The sequence below is a fragment of the Scardinius erythrophthalmus genome (assembly GCF_964197995.2).
Source record: "Scardinius erythrophthalmus genome assembly, chromosome: 2".
NCBI classification, from domain to species: Eukaryota; Metazoa; Chordata; class Actinopteri; order Cypriniformes; family Leuciscidae; genus Scardinius; species Scardinius erythrophthalmus.
In genome coordinates, this window is record NC_138222.1 from 11,627,666 (window position 1) to 11,647,967 (window position 20,302).

The 20,302-nt window shown below is 35.0% G+C and overlaps 2 protein-coding genes across 5 annotated transcripts in view; both read left to right on the forward strand.

The window, feature by feature from the left end:
- Nucleotides 1-2,332, forward strand: part of hectd4 (HECT domain E3 ubiquitin protein ligase 4) — a 97,693-nt gene extending 95,361 nt beyond the window's left edge. For all 4 annotated transcript variants that reach the window (XM_081391719.1, XM_081391720.1, XM_081391721.1 and 1 more), the window contains exon 76: nucleotides 48-2,332. In XM_081391719.1, coding sequence (XP_081247845.1) covers nucleotides 48-184 — 137 coding nt within the window. In that variant the 3' untranslated portion in view covers nucleotides 185-2,332. The remainder of the gene's footprint in view (nucleotides 1-47) is intronic.
- A 994-nt stretch (nucleotides 2,333-3,326) lies between these two features.
- On the forward strand, nucleotides 3,327-19,578 carry mrpl21 (mitochondrial ribosomal protein L21). The gene is made up of 7 exons (XM_081391753.1): nucleotides 3,327-3,540; nucleotides 5,510-5,570; nucleotides 6,107-6,192; nucleotides 7,926-8,089; nucleotides 8,539-8,591; nucleotides 19,155-19,258; nucleotides 19,367-19,578. Exons 1-7 carry the CDS (start codon nucleotides 3,450-3,452, stop codon nucleotides 19,426-19,428), a joined length of 621 nt encoding a protein of 206 aa, XP_081247879.1. The 5' UTR covers nucleotides 3,327-3,449; the 3' UTR covers nucleotides 19,429-19,578.
- The last annotated feature ends 724 nt before the right edge of the window (nucleotides 19,579-20,302 follow it).

The following is a 20,302-nucleotide window of genomic DNA, read 5'->3' on the forward strand; positions in this document are numbered from 1 at the left end:
CCCCATGTATGAAGTTTTTTAACTGTTTGCTTTTCAATCTGTCGTAGGCTCACCGGATTTGCGTTACATTCGTGTGGAGACCTGCATGTTCATGGTCAAGCTGCCCCAGTACTCTTCCCTCGACGTGATGCTGGAGAAGTTGCGCTATGCCATCCACTATCGCGAAGATCCTCTCAGCGGTTAAACTTCACCTGCTAGTCAACCCTGCTGTGATTTCTCAGAACCCCCGTCGGCCACGTCTGAGACTGTCACCACGCAACCTTAAGTGATTACATCAGTCCTCAGTTCTTTTTCAAGAAAGGAAAAACAAACAGTCACGAAGGAACTTGAACAGCCCAGACCAATTTGCCTTTACAAAGACTAGCGCTTTCTTGTGGAGGGCAGTGAGTTTGACAGCAGCTCGTGGTGGCAGAGAGTAAGCCACACTTTTATAAAATGATGTACATATGCTGTCCATCAACAAATTTAAAGGAAGTGGCACTGCAACTGCTTTTCTCCCTTTTTAAACATTTAATCTCTTTCTTCCTCTCATTTAACCAGTCTGTCATCTTAGCATTCCCTGTGTGCCTCAACCACTGCCTTCTCTCTGTTAGTGACAGTGATTGTTGACGCACATTCATTTGGAGAGATGCTGATTTTAGCCTCGCAAAGGACTTTAACATGCGGATCAAAGTTATACTTGCATCTTTCGATAACAACATTTTGGGTGCGCCTCATGAAAATGGTCAAGAACATATCCAGGTCAAAATTAGAATTTGCATAAAGATGTTTTATTTATTTTTTGCATTTGTCCCACTCCACATCAACCCCCAATTCTCATTAACCTAATGCACCTGAGAATTTTTCCTTTCATTTTTCATTGTCCCCCATTCTCATGAATCTAATATATATATATAATTATTATTATTTTTTTCAATTCCCATTACCATAAGCAAATTAGTTTTTTGTTGTTGTTTTATTTTAAATTGAAAGCATTGACCAGGCAATGCACTAGACACTTTGGTTTTGCAATTAATCAATCCTCATGAATGTAATGGCAAAAAAACAACAACAATGGTCTTAAATTATGCTTCATTTTCTTTATGCCAGAATATGTTCTTGACAGATTTTGTGAGATTAACCTATTTAGAGGCTTGAAAGGGTTTATGCCCCCGAAGATTCAAATATTTTATGGAAATATTGATGCTACAGGCTCTGTCCAGGGACTAAAAGTACGCATGTGGTCGAGCATATTTAAGAATCTGAATTATACATGGCAAGATTGCTTTACGACACAAATATCTGCCTATATTATTAAAGGTGCATATGCTGTTCGGGTCTGTATCTGAGGTAAGTCATGTTCAGAAACAAGCTATATAGTAATATAAAGAGCAGTGAATTGTATCCATTTTCATTTTCAAGTGGTTTCCGATGCGGATTGCTGTAAACTGAATGCAAGATCCTACCTGCCATGCTCTTTGGTTTGGAGTGGTGCTAAGTTTATGGTCTTGTTTGCCAAAACGACATTCATTCCTTACATACTTTTAGGTTGCCAACTACATTACCAAGTGGCACTGTTGCAGTCAGTTTTATTGCTTTTGAGGGATGATTTTGCACCCAATACTCTAGTGCATGGAAATGTCTATTGAAGATACCCAACATTTACAGTCGAGTTGCTTTAGTTTGGCGGGGTTTTTTTTTTTTTTTTTTTGGATGGTCTATATTTTACCCCCTCCCCTCCCAAAGAGAAAATGTTTTTTTAAAAAAGCCGTTTTAATTTTTTTTAAATCTCTTTTCTGTGTCTTTAAAGATAATACTGTTTGGAAATTGAAATATAAATTGGATGTTCTTTATAGGATTTCCTATTCTTTCTTGGAAATCAGTTGTAACATTTCTAGTGAGCCATTTAATTGCGTTATGAGTTCTGTAATATATAGCCATTATTACAAACACACTTGATGCTACTATAGATGTACTTCATTGAAAATATCAGCATTTCAGCACTATAATAGGGTTTTGTGGGTGTGCGTGTATATTATTTTTATTTTTATTATTATATTAAGTTTGAAATGGTTAACTGCTGCTATCAAAGGTAGTCTCTTCATTTTTCTTGCTGTCTTTTTGGAGAGGAGTAGGTGAAGTCTATGAAAAGACATCCGCACAAAAAGCTGAATGCAGTGAAATATGTGTTGTACATTTACTTGATATTTATTACAATTATTTATGACTGCATTAACTTTATCCAGTCTTACCTCTGCGCGTATGGAACGTTACACTGATGAGTGAATGAATCTGCAGAGGTGTTGAAGTTCAGGAGTTTCTGTGTCACAAAAATAAAATATTGATGTATTACAGAACATCCTCTGTCTTATGTCAAACTGTGTTGTGTTTCAGTTTATCACCAATATGAAACACATTTATCTTGGTTGATATAAATGGTTTAAATAGAATTTTTTTTTTCTACTTTTAGATGACCGTGTAATATGGCAGCTTATTTCTGCCACGGAATAAAAAATAAAAAGCTGATTGCGACTTTTTATCTCACAGTTTTGACTTTTTTTTTTTTTTATTTTTTTTTTACGATTTACGAGTTATAAAGTCAGTTGGGGTATAAAAGTCACAATTACCTTTTTTCAGGGGCAGAAACAAGCTTCCCTGCAGTTATGACATTTAGTTATTTCATTCAACGTATTTGCTACATATCTGCGAAAATTATCAGTCTCTTTGAAGTTTTCATTCTCTATTTGTAAAGCAAAGGTTGTTAATTATTAGTCTATGGCTATTATTAATATGAAATAGGTAACACTTTACAATAAGGTTCATTAGTTAACTACATTAGTTAGCATGAACTAATAATGAACTGCACTTATACAGCCTTTATTAATCTTTGTTAATGTTAATTTCAACATTTACTAATACAACATTAGTTAATGCACTGTGAACTAACATGAACAAACAATGAACAGCTGTATTTTTATTAAGTAACAAATACTCATGGTTAGTTAATGTTAGTTAATACTTTACAATACGGTTCATTAGTCAACATTAGTTAAAGTGTTACCATTAAATGCATATTAATTATTATAATTCCGCACTGTATGTTTAAACCATTATTATGTGCACATACTTGTCTTGGAAAGCAACTCTGAAAATACGGATATTTAGGCCTAGCCTATATGGATAAACTGATCTCAAATAATACAGATCATTTGAAATCAGTATTTTCAGTATTTAAACATTATTTAACGCCGGTTATTTTAGGTAACAGCAAAAAAAGTATGTTAATAAATTAGGCTTATTTGAAAGAACCTGGACTGGATGTCTCTTCGAGCGCTTCACACTCCGGTCCTGTGGGCGGCGGGAACGCTCCTCTTTGGTTTGTAGCTAGGAACCTTTGTGTCCTGATTATGTGTCTGGAGGAAGGTATTTTTCATCCCTCACATTGTGCTTCCGGCACGTAGTTTCTCGCCATGGCGATGACTTTGAATCGAGGGAATATCGCGGGGATGCTGCGGCTTCTCAGGACCGCTGGAGCGCATTTATCACGAGCCACGACCGAACGTCTGTATGCTTTTATACATCAAGATGAATTGTCTGCTCAAATCTTTTTTGTTGTTATTAATGTCCATGCAATGTGCCATGTGAAGTGTTGTTTCTTCAGTTCGTTGTCAGTTTCAACTTTTTTTTGTGGGAGTAAAAACATTTAAACGTATTTTATTGAAAGCGAGTGTTGGCTTTTTCTGATGTTGAGGTCAAGAGCTGAATGGTAAATTTTGAGAATTATTATGGACAAATGTCAACAACAGTAATATTTCTGTACAACAGTATGATTTGCATCTGATAACACCACACATACACACACACGTACGTATAATATATATATATATATATATATATATATATATATATATATATATATATATATATATATATATACATATATATATATATATATACATATATATATATATATATACATATATATATATATATATACACATATATATATATATATATATACGTATTATATATATATATATATACGTATTATATATATATATATATATATGTATTATATATATATATATATATGTATTATATATATATATATATATATATATATATATATACGTATTATATATATATTTACGTATTATATATATATATATATATATATATATATATATATATATATATATATATATATATATATATATATATACATATATATATACATATACATATATAAATACTGGTTAAAAGTTTGGAAACATTACTATTTTGAATTGTTTTGTAAAAAAATCGTATGCTCATCAAGCCTGCATTTATTTGATCAAAAATAGAGGGGGAAAAAACAGTAATATTGGCAAATATTATCACAATTAAAAATAATGTTGTTTTATTATTTTTATTTTAATATACTTTAAAATACTATTTATTTCTGTGATACAAAGCTGAATTTTCATCAGCCATTTCTCCAGTCTTCAGTGTCTCCTGATCCTTCATTCTAATATGCTGATTTTTATTTATATCAGTGTTGGAAACATTGTGCTGCTTGTTTTTATAACTTGATACTTTTTTCAGGATTATTTGATTAATAAAAAGTTGTATTTAAAATATAATTAATTTTTTAATTAATTTTTAATTAATACTTTTATTCAGCAAGGATGTGTTAAATTGATTAAAAAGTGATAATAAATGTTTGTATTGTTAGAAAAGATTTGTATTTGAATAAATGCTGTTCGTTTTAACTTTTTATTCATCAATGATCCTGAAAAAAGTATCAGTTTCCAAAAATAAATATTAAGCAGCACAACTGTTTCGAACATTGATAACTGAGTATCAAATCAGCATATTAGAATGATTTCTGAAGGATAATGTGAGACTGGAGAAATAGCTGATGAAAATTCAGCTTTGCATCACATAAATTAATTCATTTTTAAAGTATATTCAAATAGAAAACCATTATTTTCAATTGTAATAATATTTCACAATATTACTGTTTTCTATATTTTTGTTCAAATAAATGCAGGCTTGAGCTCATTTTAGGAGATTTAAAGCTTGGTTTCATGCATGCAGTGTTTTTATCAGATGTGATTCATACTGTAATATGTACAGTACACACACACTCTCATATATTTACACTAAAAGGGGTGTCAATATCACTAATATGGTATCATTGAAGAAAACAGGAGACATTTCTAGTTAAAAAAACATGCATATGAATAGATGTGTCTATAGCATGTGAGGTTAAAGTGTGTCAATGACACATCCTGTGTCAATGTTTTCAAGCTGTATAACTGGCTAAATCAGGGTTCACCAATCTTGGTCCTGGAGGGCCGCTGTCCTGCAGAGTTTAGCTCCAACCCCAATTAAACACACCTGAACCAGCTAATCAAGGTCTCACTAGGCATACTAGAAACTTTCAAACAGGTGTGTTGGAGCTGGGTGGAGCTAAACTCTGCAGGACAGCGGCCCTCCAGGACCGAGATTGGTGAACCCTGGGCTAAATGGTCACTGTAACTTACAGGTGGTTTGGTTCCTGCACTGACCCGCTTTCAAAGCTCGGCAAGCATCATTTATCCTGCAAGGTAAAACATCTTCCAGTGTGCATGTCTTTTTAGGTCCCTAAATATAAAACACAGGCCTATTCAACTGGCAGGTCAAATATGACCCATTTAAAATGATACATTAGAAAATTATGAATCAAATGTACCACCATCAGTACCCACTGTAGCCTATTTCTGCCAAATTGACTTCTTTGTAATGGTAATTACCTATATGTATTTACTTATGCACTGCTGTTTGCTCTAAGATTATAATATCACCCCAAATGATCCTGTTATCTGTTAATGGCAGCTTTTCATTGACAAAAAAAAGTCGGGTTCGTTCTGCATTACACAAAAAATATTTTCATTTTGTTTGACTTGTTGATGAAGTTGAATAGCCCTGACTTGAGATATTTTGATAAATAGCATAATATTCTTCCGGTTGACATGCATCTTATTCGAGATGGTATGTATCTTTTGTACTCGCCTGTGTTATGTGGTTGTGTTTTGAATGATGCTGTACAGTATGTGCACTACAGTGACATCAGGAGGCCTAAACTAGTGGATTGTGCTTTCAGTTATGTACCACCGACATCACTATCCAGACCGCCGTGGCCTGAGCTACCAGTGTTTGATCCTGAACAAGAGGCAAAAAAGCATCAAGGCAAGTGGGATGGTCTGAGCTGAACAGTGAAAGCTGAATTTGTTGATTGTTGATGCACTTAAAGGGTTAGTTCACCCAAAAATGAAAATTCTGTCAGTAATTACTCACCCTTGTTGTTCCAACCCCGTAAGACTTTCGTTCATCTTCGGAACACAAATTAAGATATTTTTGATGAAATCTGAGAGCTGTCTCACTCCTCCACAGGCTTATGGACACCTTAACTTGCTGGCCCAGAAAATGTATCAAAGACATTGTTAATATAGTCCAAGTGACTCCAGTGGCTCAATCTTAAGTTTATAAAGCGACGAGAATACTTTTTGTGCGCAAAAACAAACAAAAATAACGACTTTATTCCACTTTTCATTTCCTTCTCTCTGGACCTCGAGTTTTCTTTACGTAGTGTTTAAGCGTAGCGCGTCTGTGTTGCACGTCACCACGTAGGCTCACTATTGGGCGACGCTCATCATGTGTGATACGTGGTGACGTGTACACAGACGCGCTACGCTTAAACACTACGTAAAGAAAACTTGAGGCCCAGAGAGAAGGAAATGAAAAGTGGAATAAAGTCGTTATTTTTGTTTGTTTTTGCGCACAAAAAGTATTCTCGTCGCTTTATAAACTTAAGATTGAGCCACTGGAGTCACTTGGACTATATTAACAATGTCTTTAATATATTTTCTGGGCCAGCAAGTTATAGTGTCCATAAACCTGCAGGAGGACTGAGACAGCTCTCAGATTTCATCAAAAATATCTTAATTTGTGTTCCGAAGATGAACGAAAGTCTTACGGGGTTGGAACAACATGAGGGTGAGTAATTACTGACAGAATTTTCATTTTTGGGTGAACTAATCCTTTAACACTTGGTTGTTAACTTTAAGAAATGATCAAAATTGACAAAAAATTATGGATTCTTCTGATTTATATTCAGAAGTTCAATGATGCTTTTAATGTATCTCAAGTCTGAAAATTGACCCTTTAAAATGTCCTTAAAGGGTTAGTTCACCCAAAAATAAAAAAAATCACCCGTGTCGTTCCAAATCCGTAAGACCTTCGGTCAATCTTCTGAACGCAAATGAAGTTTTTCTTAATGAAATCTGAGAGATTTCTGTCCGTCCGTCGACAGCTACGCAACTGAAACTTTTACGCTTCAAAAAGTTCATTAAGATCGTAAATCTATGTAACCCATGTGAATTGAGCGGTTTATTCCAAATTTTCTAAAAAGACTCGATCGCTTTATATGAGGAACAGATTGAATTTAGGTTTTTATTCTAATATAAACATTGACCAGACAGAAGTTCAACCGTACATGCTTGACACGCGAGAACAAACCTCATTGGTTCTCACACGTCAAGCAATCATGCTTGAGCTTCCATTAACCACAACTGATGTGTGAGTTGATGAATGTTTATATGTGAATAAAAGCCTAAATTCAGTCTGTTCATTATAGAAAGTGATCGTGTCTCTTCAGAAAATTTGTATACCATAATACATTTAACACCATGATACATTTTTTTTCCAGGAATCATTAATGAATAGACTGTTCAAAAGAACAGCATTCATTTGAAATAGAAATCTTTTGTAAATCATTATAAATGTCTTTACTGTCACCTTTGATCAATTTACAACATCCTTAATGAACACAACGATTAATTTCAGAGACCGTGAGTGATTAAGATTGAATGAGAGAGTTTTTGTGATTTCCATTCATTTCCTCTTCCACCTTATTTTCACAGTGGTTGTAGAAAAGGTAAAGGGCCTGATTGAGAAGGGTGAGTACGGACGTTTGTTTGCTGTAGTTCATTTTGCTGGCCATCAGTGGAAGGTGACGAATGAAGACCTGATCCTCATCGAAAACCACATCGATGCAGCATGTGGCGACAGGATAAGAATGGAAAAGGTTCGACCTCGGCTTCACGTTTTCTCATACATTCATGCACTGCATTCAGATATTCTTACAGATTTACATGGATTTCTGTGCAGCTTATTGAACTAGAGATGCACAGATTATTATTAGTCTACCGTTGGACATTCTTTGGATGACAACCTATTCTAGTAGTCCCTGAAAACTAAATCAAGACTTCATGACGGGGGATAATATGTCCTCTTTAAATCTACAGTAGCCTAGCTATAAAATCCAAACTAAAATCAAACTTTGACAATTCTTTTACTAGCATTTCTCAGTTGAAACCCACACATTTTATGGAAGACAAAATGCCATTACACCCAGGGAAAATGTATTTCTTTCCTTCATTTTGTTTTTGTTAACTTTCACGTACATGCAACACTGAAGTCAATATTTCTATTGTAATCGGATGTTTTCATAGTGCTAATGCTTTTTTTTTGCAGGTGTTATTAGTTGGAGGAAGTGATTTCACTCTTATTGGAAAGCCACTTCTTAGGTAAGATATAAAATAAAATGTATTTCTACATAGTTTGAAACAAATATGAAGTTTGCACAATCAGTCATCTTCTCAGAAATTAAAAATGTATACAGCATAGAAACAAACAAAATAATGTTTGCAGAAATCATGAATTCTTGCTAGAAATAACGTTTTATTTTAGAGGTATCTGACTTTTACGCATTTTTGACTTTGTTAAAGGTGCCTTGTGTCAAAAAAATAAATTCATACTCCACATTCCATACCAGATGGGGGCAGTATACCTCCAGAAAGTGAGTTGGTCTACTCTAGAGTATGAATATGACATCTTCAAGCTACTCCCCTTCACCTTTACCAGTGAATATGTTCATATTCGTTTTGTTCATATTACATTTTTATTGTTAGTTTGAATTACATTAATTTGACAGACAGCATTCGCTGATGTTGACCAAGCTAGCGCCAACGTAACCAGAGCTTCCAACTCTCACGCATTCACCGTGAGACATACGCAATTGACACTTTTCACACGCTCTCACGCCACACATCCATTTTCTCACGCACAGAAAAATCGCGAAGCAAAGAGGACACGGATACCGACAGACTAGACAGAGCAGGTTAGTTATGATATAAAAAAATCTCAGCTCTCAGATTCTGTCAATTTTATTATGCAATTCAAACAATAAATACCGTTTTGGCGCTTGTAAATGTTACACGACAGATCCCTAGCGCACGTGAACCGATCATCTCTACTAATAGTAAAAAAACACGAACACTGTTGAAAGATACAGTAGGCTATAACTTACCAAAATGTATTCCTCATACATAATATCGACCAATCAGTGTTTTTTATCAGCGTGAAGAGGTCAATAACACAGTTGGAGAACAATTATGTCAGATTTACCTCAGGAAAGCCATTTAATAAACATAATATAGGTCACGTAGTTGGCAAGAAAAAAAGAGCTATAGAGATTGTGCTATATATGTGTACTATTACAATACTATATTTATGTACGTTATATATACGTTTATCGAACAGCCTTCGATACATTTCTATGTTATAACTTCCCGAAAAAACTACACAAACATATAAAACAAACTTCTAACGAAATACTAACAGCATCTTACTTACCAATCCAAAAGAAATGTTGCAAGTTCAGAGTCGAACCTCATTTCTTTCATGTCCATTAGTTGTCTCCAGCGATGGAAAGCAGTGCCAATGTTTACTCTGGTTCTGTTCCTTTTTTTATCAGATTTTATTTGAATGTAGTAGTGGACAGTAGGCTACTTTCCACACGATTGACATCAGGTTCAAGTACGCCCACAAGCCGTGCGAGTTATTCGTGTATTGCATGTTTGACTGGTGGTTATGTTGCCCGCATACCGCCTCCATGGCCGAAACTGGTATTACGACACCTGTCGGGCCGTGGCTAGTAATGCTAATGCTAATTCAGGTTGATATCTCTGCAGCACTATAACTTGTCATTTTTTAATGACATCATCGCCCTTATTTCTTCTCATTCTTTTGATGCATGTAGCTCATTTTTTGGATATTTTTACCTCAATTCTGACACATGGCACCTTTAATGTTATTTTGGATTGTGGGTGTATGCAGATATGGTAGAATGGACAGAGTTTGGTGCATTTTTCATTTTCTTGTGTTGGTGATCTTTTTTAGTGCTTTGATAAACCTGCCTAATATAGTCCTTATAATATTACTTCACACAGGGACACTGGGTATTTATAAACTACTGTAATAGAAACAATTGTACTCTGCTGTTCAAAAGTTTGGGATCCGTAGCCTTTTTTTTTTATTAATTATTTTATTCAGAAGGAACACAATAAACTAATCAAACGTGACAATAACAAAAAAGATTCTATATCAAATAAACACTGTGGTTTTTTTTAAACATTCTATTCATTAAAGATTCCTGGGGGGGTGAAGTTTTGTGCTTTTACTGAGCCATCTAAAGGGACATGGAGGTGGGAAAAAACATGGGAGGGGTGGAAAAAATATTTTTCAAAGCTTTTGCGTTCTTAAGTCCAAGTTCAAAATAAAACTCTTTGAACCGCTCCATTGTTAACGTACGGAGCTGTCTGAAACGCTGCCAGCGGGACGTTAAACAGGACGTGTTTCTCCAAACTCACAAGAAAGCAAAAGCTTTGAAAAATATTTTTTACACCACTATGTCCCGTTAGGGGCTCTGTATGGTTTTGACACAAACTGTTTTCAACATTGAACAACTTGTTCCCTTCAAGGGATAGAGCTGTCATCATTTACTCACCCTCAAGTTGTTCCAAACCTGTATGAATTTCTTTCTACTGCTGAATAAATAATATTTTTTTTGAAGAATGTCAGTAACCAAAGAGTTGATGGTGTTGTGGTTCAATTCTTTTCAGGGGAATGACTTCAAAGATATTTGACATCAGAAAAAATTAGACTTTATTAACAAACAAAGCCGAGTGTCCCTCTGCAGACAAGACCCTCCAGAAAGGCCTTCTAGCACATGTATATACCTACATCCTTGTCCCAAACATGGTAATACATTCTATAGGTATTTTGAGAAATAGTTTTGTACCATGTGACATTACTGAAATAGAATTTTCTGCTGTAACAACAGCTTGTGCTCTCAGGTTCCAAAGTCAGCCAAAGTCACCCACAGACAAGGAAATAATAGTGTACAAAAACCAGTTAAATTACTTATTTTCTAAATAATAAAATCTTCAACATTCCCTCCTCTGGGGCTTATTTAAGCCCCACATTCGCTATCCTTTTCCAGAGTGTAGTTTCAAAATCCAGTCCCCTCAGTTATACTACCTTAGTGACTAAATTAAGTCACTCATTCTTATTTTCAATGACTGAAATTATGCCACCATACTCCGGAGGAGCAATCGAGCCAAACATCTTTCTCCATACATTTTTCTCTCTTTCAGTTGTTTTTTCTTTTTCAATGGAGAAAGTAAAAGACTCAAATCCTCCCTAATCAAACATCAAACATTGTTACAAGTGTGTGGATGAAATTGGTTCAGCATTGTCTTATTGTCAAAGTTATGTAGAATACGTCAAACACAAATCACTTATACAATTAAAAGTTTTCTTGTGGTGTAGATATCCTCTTCGACCCAGACACCGATCTGGCTTATTCATTTTCTTCTTCATCCTTATCCGAGGTACTTCAGTCAATGTCCAATGATTGTAAATCTCAATTTGGTTTATAAGCTCAAATATATGATTTGTTGCCCTCTCAAATTAGTTTTCATTATCTTCTTAATATGGGAAGTACACAACTGAATAATAACCCTCTTTTAATATTGCAACTCCAAAAAACATTTCTAATTTTTTTAAATCAAGTTTTCCTTAACTTTTTATTCATTTGTATTTGCTAAATTAATCTCCAAACATAAGTCATTCTATTTTTTTTTTTTTTTGATAATAAAGGCAATTATCATTGTTTTCCTTATAATAAAGGCAAATCATTATAATAAATCTCTGCTGATTATAATAGAATAAATTATTTAGTTTGCATGTTTTTCCCGCATAATCCATATGAATTTTGATTTAATATAGAAGTGAGTAAAAATAACTTTTTCTCTTTTTTATTCGCTTCTTAATTCTATGAAAGAATATCAATTCTTAAATTTGAAGAATCAATCTTTTAGTCAGTCATGTTTTAGTTGATGAACAACCATAACACTGTAGTGCAGCTACATTAAATCACAATTTTCTTCATTATAACGTTTTACATTTCAAATTCTGTCTACTTTATTACCAAATTTAAACAATAAATATCTCACGTGTTGCAGCTTTTTCTCATTATAGCTCCTCAGTTCAAGCATTCCTTAACTGAATACCTTTTCTTCCTTTCTACTAATTTCTGAATGAACTATCATGAATTAACTTAATTATGTCACATGTAATCACTCAAACTAAGAAAGCTTCAAGAGCAATGTTACATTTACTTCATAAAAGTAATTCAATGAACTCATTAGACAATTAGAAAAAATAACTCTCGAAAATAACTTTTTATACTATCTTACATATTCATTGTACGGTCATTTCTTTTTCTGTATATCTAAGTTTTTTCCTTAACCATTTCAAACATAACGCCTTATAACTTAATTATTGTTAAAACTTCCTTTTCTGTAATTTACGTTTCTGCATACATTTAATGTTAATCTTAATTTTTTCTGGAATGACTGCTGACCCATTATTTAAACTTATTTCTGATAGAATTTCAAATCTAAGGAATAATTCTTTGGTCTTAAATTTAATTACTTCTCTTGACCCTCCTCTGTTGATCTCATTGCCTTTACCCATCTCTATCTTTTTCATATAATTTATTACCAAGAGTTTTATTAGTCCTTCTGGTACTGATATATAGCCTTATTTGTGTTATTGTTCCTTTCCTACCTTTATTTTTGTCACAAATTTCTCTTGTGCACAGTCAAAAATTGCAAAAAATGCCTTTTATTTAATTTTCCTTATTCTTTTCCTTATTCTTAATTTAGCCTTTTAATTATTCTCCTTCCTTATTCTTTAATCCCTCCTTACTCCCCCCTTGCGCACTAGTTGAAAACTATGCGCGTTCAAAAAGTATGTTTTTGTGCAATAACCTGTCATTCTTACCCCCCTCTGGTACCACCATATAGATTGTTCATAAGGCAATAATCTACATGGTATTGAACAGCCTATATGCTATAACAATTTGTTTGTTATTGAATTTGAACAATTTCCATCTGAGGTGGTCGTTCTATTAGCACCATTTAAAATACATTTAATTAGTCAAATAGCATATTGAATCAAATCATAATTCAAATCATAAATGAAATCAAATATCTGTTAATAGCCCGTGTTAATCTTTCTTTAATTTTCAACTGTAGTCTTAAATTAATTACTTATACCCCTTTATTGACACTAGTACCCATTATGATCTATTTTAAAATATCATTTAGGTCGATTTGTATTTTCCTTCATGACTTGTCTTAATTCGTACTGTGCTATGACAGTTACTTGAATTAGTCGCTTATCATTCATTATTTTCATTTGTTTTCTGATTTTTCATTATCGTTTTTACGTTGTTTTTGATATATTCTTTAATTCAATCATTTTCTTTCTGGGGTTATTATTAAGTTGCTACTAGTATATTCAATGGCTTTAACATTACATTTAAAGACAGTTTGTTTGATTTTGACTATTGTTTGAACTTGTACTCATCTCTGTTGATTTTCTTCTTTGCACAACTCTTTGCAAGTTTCTTATTCTGCAACTTTTCATTTAAAGTTCTTCTTATCATTTGCTTCTTTTTCCATTCATGTTGATCATTCTGTTAGCCGTCTTAACAGTCATTACATGTTTCACCAGGGTGACTCTTTACGAGCCGTTGCATGGACTTCCCTCGGAGGTGAGGGGGCTGTTACTAGCACAAGCCCTCTTGATCCCTCACTTCCTGTTGTGGCGAGTAGAGGCTTGTTGGTCATTGTGAGTTGTTGCAATTCGCTTTTTCCTTTTCTCTCATTGGCAAGGGAAGGCCATCGTCAGCATGTCCTTGAACCCTCACTTGCTGTTGTGGGGGGTTCCTGGAGTCGTTTGGTGTATTTTAAGTTGAGAGCCATGGTCTCAAATGTCACTTTGCTGATCACTGGTTCTTTTTGTTTGAATCGTCCCAGAAACCTTCCTGGAACTGAACTGTTCTCATCTGTGAATGAAACCTTCATTATTTCTGTTAGTTCAGTTAGTGACAACAACAATTTAAATCATCTGCTCATCTGGCCCATTGTCCTTCTTGGTGTCATCTGTAAAATGATCATGTGGGCTGAGTGGTGTTCTGGCCTCTTTTGGGGGTTTTCTGCTTTTTAGCAGTAGGGCTTAACCCCTATATTACTTTTTACAATTATTCAATTCAGCTCAGTTTTCTCATTGTTTTGAGTCCCACTATCAGCATACTAGTTATCAGACATCTTAGACAACACTCAACCCACTTTACTAAAAGACAAAAGTTACAAGACAATATTTCAGACTTTTGACAAAATGTCCGCTCCTTCATGATATGCTGAAAAGAAAATCAGATGTGTTATTCTCCATCATGATATTCTGAAAGGAAAGTCAGATGTGTTAGGCGCTGCGCAAATGTGGTATCGTTTTGTTTTCTTTTACCATTTTTTTTCTTTTTATTTTTTCCCATTTTCTTTTTCTATTGTCACTACAGTTTCGACCAGGAAATTAACCAAATCCATCCATGGTCATTATTTTATTGGGCAGAATATGCCCTGTGGGCCCACATATGAAATTTAGATACAGCTGTAGGCAAAATAATTGATTTGCCTTGGTGTACACCATCTCTCTCTCCATTCATACTCAGTCACTCATAGGCCATCACACATTCTTCTTCCACAGGTTGTGCTCTAAATGCGGAACTTACAAATTTTAGCTGTGGAATTCCAAAGGTCTGACAGACAACATCACAACAGCTATTCAAACACTATTCAGAAGTGTCAGTTATCTTAATGCTTAGTTTACCACTGTTGTTATAATCCCTTTTTTCTTGTTTTTTCCCAAACTCTAATAGATTAAATATTTCAGAATAATAGGCCTTAGTATGGTGCAGTTGAGAGTAAGACAGCCAATTGTAATTTCTCAAATGCATTTTACTTTTTGTTTGGTCTACTTTTTCATATTCTTTTTGTTTTTGCTCATGAGCTTCTTTAAGAATAAAATTGGAGATCTCTGCCTAATCTTGGATCCATGGCCAATAACATTTCCATCTCATTATCCCAGTTTTGACAGCATTTTTAATTTCATAATTTTTGGACTTTTGGAGTTATTTCTTCTCCAGTCTATCTCTAGAAAATTATTAAAACAAGATGGAGTGACCAGTGTTTTGTTTTGCAAGCAAAACTAACAATTCTTTGACATTTTTTGTCTATCTTTTTCTTTGCCAGAGAATAATTCTATCATGCGTTTATCCCTATATTTGTCCTCACTATACCAAATCCAGCCTCAGTTTTAACTATTTTGTGAGTTGAGCACCCACTTCTCTGTATTTTCTTTTCTTATAGAGCTGGAATTGTACCTATTGAAAAAGCAGAGAGGGTTAGTTTAGCAGAGAATATAAAGAATTGCCATGAGACCAGTGAATAATCAGAATGAATTAAGTTAATATAATAATGAACTAAATTTGACGCAGTCTCTGGAGTGTTCATTAGTTTTGTCACACCTGTGGTGCCGTAAGGGTCAGTTCTTCTGTTTTTAGATCAGTGTTCGTTGACATGTTTTTCAGCCTTGCTGTCACTCAATGGCCATTGCAGAGTGGAATATAGGCTCTGCTGCTTCTCTGTCTCTTCTCAGTTTGGGATTTTGATCAATCCTGTAACAGTTTTGCATCTCAGGATTTGTCTTTGTTTTCAGGAAAAGTCTCAAGTGAAAGATTCACCTTTTCCAGTCTTTCCATTAACTCAGTCTTTTTGGGTCTTTTTGAACTTCAGGAGGGGAGCTGAGAACCCCTCACCCACTCTCTTCTTCTCTGCGTCAGTGTCTCTGCATTCATGTCTTTGCCCTTTGCCCTCTTGTTGCTTCCACAGGGCTCTGTTTCCATCTGCAATTTGAACACTCAGAGATCTGTATGAGTCAAATTGAACTTTTACATATAAGCTATTAGCTCTTTATCTACATGCCACTTTTTTTAACCTGCATCTTTTCACTATTTCTTTTATATAAAAATCTCACTGGTTGACCATAGCATTTCCCTCATTCTATTAGTAAGCAGTTCTTCATTGCAGGAAAAAAGCAAGCTAGTTCTGTTTTTCTATGTCAGCAATAATATAACTCTAATGATCTGAGAATAATTCAATTAAATAATTTTCCCTATCATAAAATCAGACTTCAATCTTTCTTCTATATTTGCATGCTGTGTTCACAATAATCTAGTATGTTTCTCAACAATCATCAAGGAATTCTTCTTATTTTTTACTCTCATCAACTTCTGTAAGGTATTTTTGACTTTTGAAACTTGGTCACTCAATCTTGCTAACCTTCAGCACACTGCACCAGTTATTTTTCTCTTAACACAAACTTATTTATCTGTAATGGAATACTTTTTCCACACTGTCTTCAGGGATAACGAGATACAAATTTTAGACGTCTTCAGATATAATATATAATATATTAAGCACGTGCAATCATATTTGTATTCATCTATTAATATTTATCATTACATTTATTGATTAACCATATATCTTATTATTTTAACTTATTTTATACTACTATATTCTTTATAGTTAATGTCTTGAAACAATTGTTTTCCCTTACTTTTCTTTCTTTCTTTTTTCTAATACACACCATTTCAGTCCCTTCATTCACAGGTCAGTCACACATTCTCTGTCCCTCCAAGCAACCAGGGTCAGAGGTCACTTATTTTCAACCACAGGCACAGTCACAGGATCCTACAGTCACACCAACATGATCTAACACACTTTTTTTTCCCTTCTCTGTCAGATCTGAACAATACATTAAAATATTCACTCCTTAGTACAATGACACTTTTAACTATCCTATTCCTAGGATTTAGATAGCCTGAGCAGACCCTTGCACATGCATTCAAGGCGGTAACCGCTACCTAAACCTATAGACTTTTAAAACCTCTATTTTTCCAGCTTCACCCATAGCAGTCCTTCGTTAAAACTTTGTTTAACAAAGCGGTATCCGTGAGCTAACCATCTGTGCACATGCTATACTTCTCAAAGTAAGCACAGATAAACCGCTGATATCCTTATCAGTATAAATCCCCTGTGTGCATGCTTTTTGCTCATCATCCTTCAAGGCCCACTTGATGAACAAACACAGAACCTTACGTACGTACGTCAAAACTCTTTGCGCTAAATCAGCATCACCAGTAGTTATAGAATCCACTCAGGATTAAACAAGCACTGACAATTTGGAGAAGCTTTTCTTACCACATCCGGGCCACTGGTGACTTACACACACCTTATTCAAAAGCAAAACTGCTCACCTCAAAGTACAGCGGCCACTGTTGTCTGTGTGAGTCACCAGCGATCCCTTCGTGGCTCCTTCAGCTCCTAAGCCAAGCCCCACGTTGGGCGCCATTTGTTGTGGTTCAATTCTTTTCAGGGGAATGACTTCAAAGATATTTGACATCAGAAAAAATTAGACTTTATTAACAAACAAAGCCGAGTGTCCCTCTGCAGACAAGACCCTCCAGAAAGGCCTTCTAGCACATGTATATACCTACATCCTTGTCCCAAACATGGTAATACATTCTATAGGTATTTTGAGAAATAGTTTTGTACCATGTGACATTACTGAAATAGAATTTTCTGCTGTAACAACAGCTTGTGCTCTCAGGTTCCAAAGTCAGCCAAAGTCACCCACAGACAAGGAAATAATAGTGTACAAAAACCAGTTAAATTACTTATTTTCTAAATAATAAAATCTTCAACATTGGACCCCGTTGACTTCCATTTTTTCCCCATAATATGGAAGTCAATAGGGCCTTCAAAACATCTTATGTGTTCAGCAGAAGAAAGAAATTCATACAGGTTTGTCGAAGTGTCTGTTGCCCTCTGTCATGCGGTGTGAATTGGCCTTTAGATTTTCATTACTTGGTCTTAAAAAGCTCTTTAAAGGTCCCATATTATGCCCCTTTTCACAAGATGTAAAATAAGTCTCTGATGTCCCCAGAGTGAAGAGTGAAGTTTCAGCTCAAAATACCCAACAGATCATTTTTTACAGCATGTTTAAATTGTAATTTTTTGGGGCTCAGAAAAACGCGCTGTTTTAGTGTGTGCCCTTTAAATGCAAATAAGCTGCTGCTGGATGATCCAGGGGGCGGAGCTTCATGAGCTCGTGCTTTCATCTCACAAATGATGATAATATCAGAAACTCTCAGTAACGGCGTTCATTTCGAGTCGGACAATAATGCCTACTGAGTCAGAGTGCTGTATAGAGATGGAACAGGTATAGTTTAGTAGTTTAATTACGGTTATTATAACGTATTTGTCATCTGCTTGTATGTATCCATTATTTATTAATAGCCTACAAGTCTGCTGTTTCGGACCAGGTCCGAATGATGATCAAACATGTACTGATGAGTTTAATAAAGTTTATTGTACATCACACAAAAGATGAAGATGAAGATGATGAAGAAAATCACCGTAAGAGCTGAGTAAACACAGTAAGTTATAAGAAGTGCGCAAGTACATGAATTTCGGTAGAGTTGAGGGAGCATTCCTGTGGGCGGAGGTTAGTCAAAAAACGGTTCTACTGACGTCATTAAAGGAGGAAGTAGAGGGATGTAGTCCAAACGGGCCGTTCCATGTAGGCGACTTCTGTTAAATAAAATATCTCGCTTGGCATTGAACTTTGAGCTTTATAATTTTACAGATATTATTTATACTCTAACAACAACATTACACACTAACTAAAGTTTGAAACATGGGATCACGAAGAACGGGACCTTTAAAAGCTCTTAAATCTACCTCTATGAAACCCTGAGGAATATTGAAGTATTGCCCAGTTTGATCACATCAGATGTCTACAATTGTCACAGTCTACTCTGTTCTTTTGGTCCTCAGCTGTGATTTAGTTCAAGTTCACGCTACAGTCATTGAGAAGACTGAGTCTTGGCCGATGGTTCACATGAGATTCTGGAAGAGGCATCGATTCCAAAAAAAGAGAAGTATGCAGGATTTTAATTGCAAAATATTCACTCAAATACATTTTTATTGTATTATTGTTTGATATTTTCGCCAGTGAATTAATTAAACTTTTCTCTTATCTTTTACAGTCATTATTCAACCCCAGACCGTACTTAGGATCAACACCATTGATGTTTTACCAAGACTGTAAAAACATGCCATTTCTGTGAATCAGGAATGATTGCTCAGGTTTCACGCTTAAGACCATGTAAATAAAGTTTTCAAATTTTGTCTTGAGCAGTGAGTTGCTGCCTATGGTTGTATCTATTGTACGTCACAATAAATGTTTCCGTGTCATAGCATTGGTCCTTGAGTCTGTTGAGCGGTTCAGACGTGTGTTAACCGTGTGTATTCCATGGTCACTAGTGATGGCAAAATTAAGCTTTCTGAAGGAGTGAACAGATTTATTGAAATGTGATCGATGCCACATTTAATTTTACACTATTCACTGGGGACTTTTTGTCATTTATCGGTAAACCTAGGGGTGGAAATTAGTTTCACTATTGTTAAAGGGACTATGTGTAGCTTTTTAGGTGTTCTATTATCTAAAATCAATATTTTTATTCATAAATATGCCCTCAATGGGGTATAAATACCTATGCCAATGATCAGACTAATCCTCGTAAACGAAGAATTTATTATCTTTATATACATGGGACGGGTAGGTCCACGGAGGCTTCCATGTAGTTCTGCCATCTTGAAAAACTATAATAGCAGAGAGGGACAAAAAGTACTAGGCCAACTCGTTTCCACAACGCGTTTTCGTTCAGAACCAGCGTCACGTGACTGAAGCCAGCAGAAGCGGAGGCGCAGAGCAGTGAGAGGCGCTTGTCACTGCCCCGGCAAGTTTAAAAGGATGGACACTGCACGGTTATTTATACATCGTTCATTCATACATATGCTGAGTCACAGGATAAGGAGTCCTCGTCGTCGAAAAAGTCCAAAATAGACCGTAAAAGGAAACGTGACGAGATTACAAAAACAAGGGTTAATGTGGGGATAGCTAATGTAGGAGAAAGCTTTCA

Excerpts from the sequence above, each read along its gene's own strand:
- mrpl21 (XM_081391753.1), top strand. The coding sequence starts at position 3,450 with ATGGCGATGACTTTGAATCGAGGGAATATCGCGGGGATGCTGCGGCTT. Across the intron at positions 5,571-6,106 it reads AGCATCATTTATCCTGCAAG|TTATGTACCACCGACATCAC; the intron begins GTAAAACATCTT and ends TTGTGCTTTCAG. Across the intron at positions 6,193-7,925 it reads AGAGGCAAAAAAGCATCAAG|TGGTTGTAGAAAAGGTAAAG; the intron begins GCAAGTGGGATG and ends TTATTTTCACAG.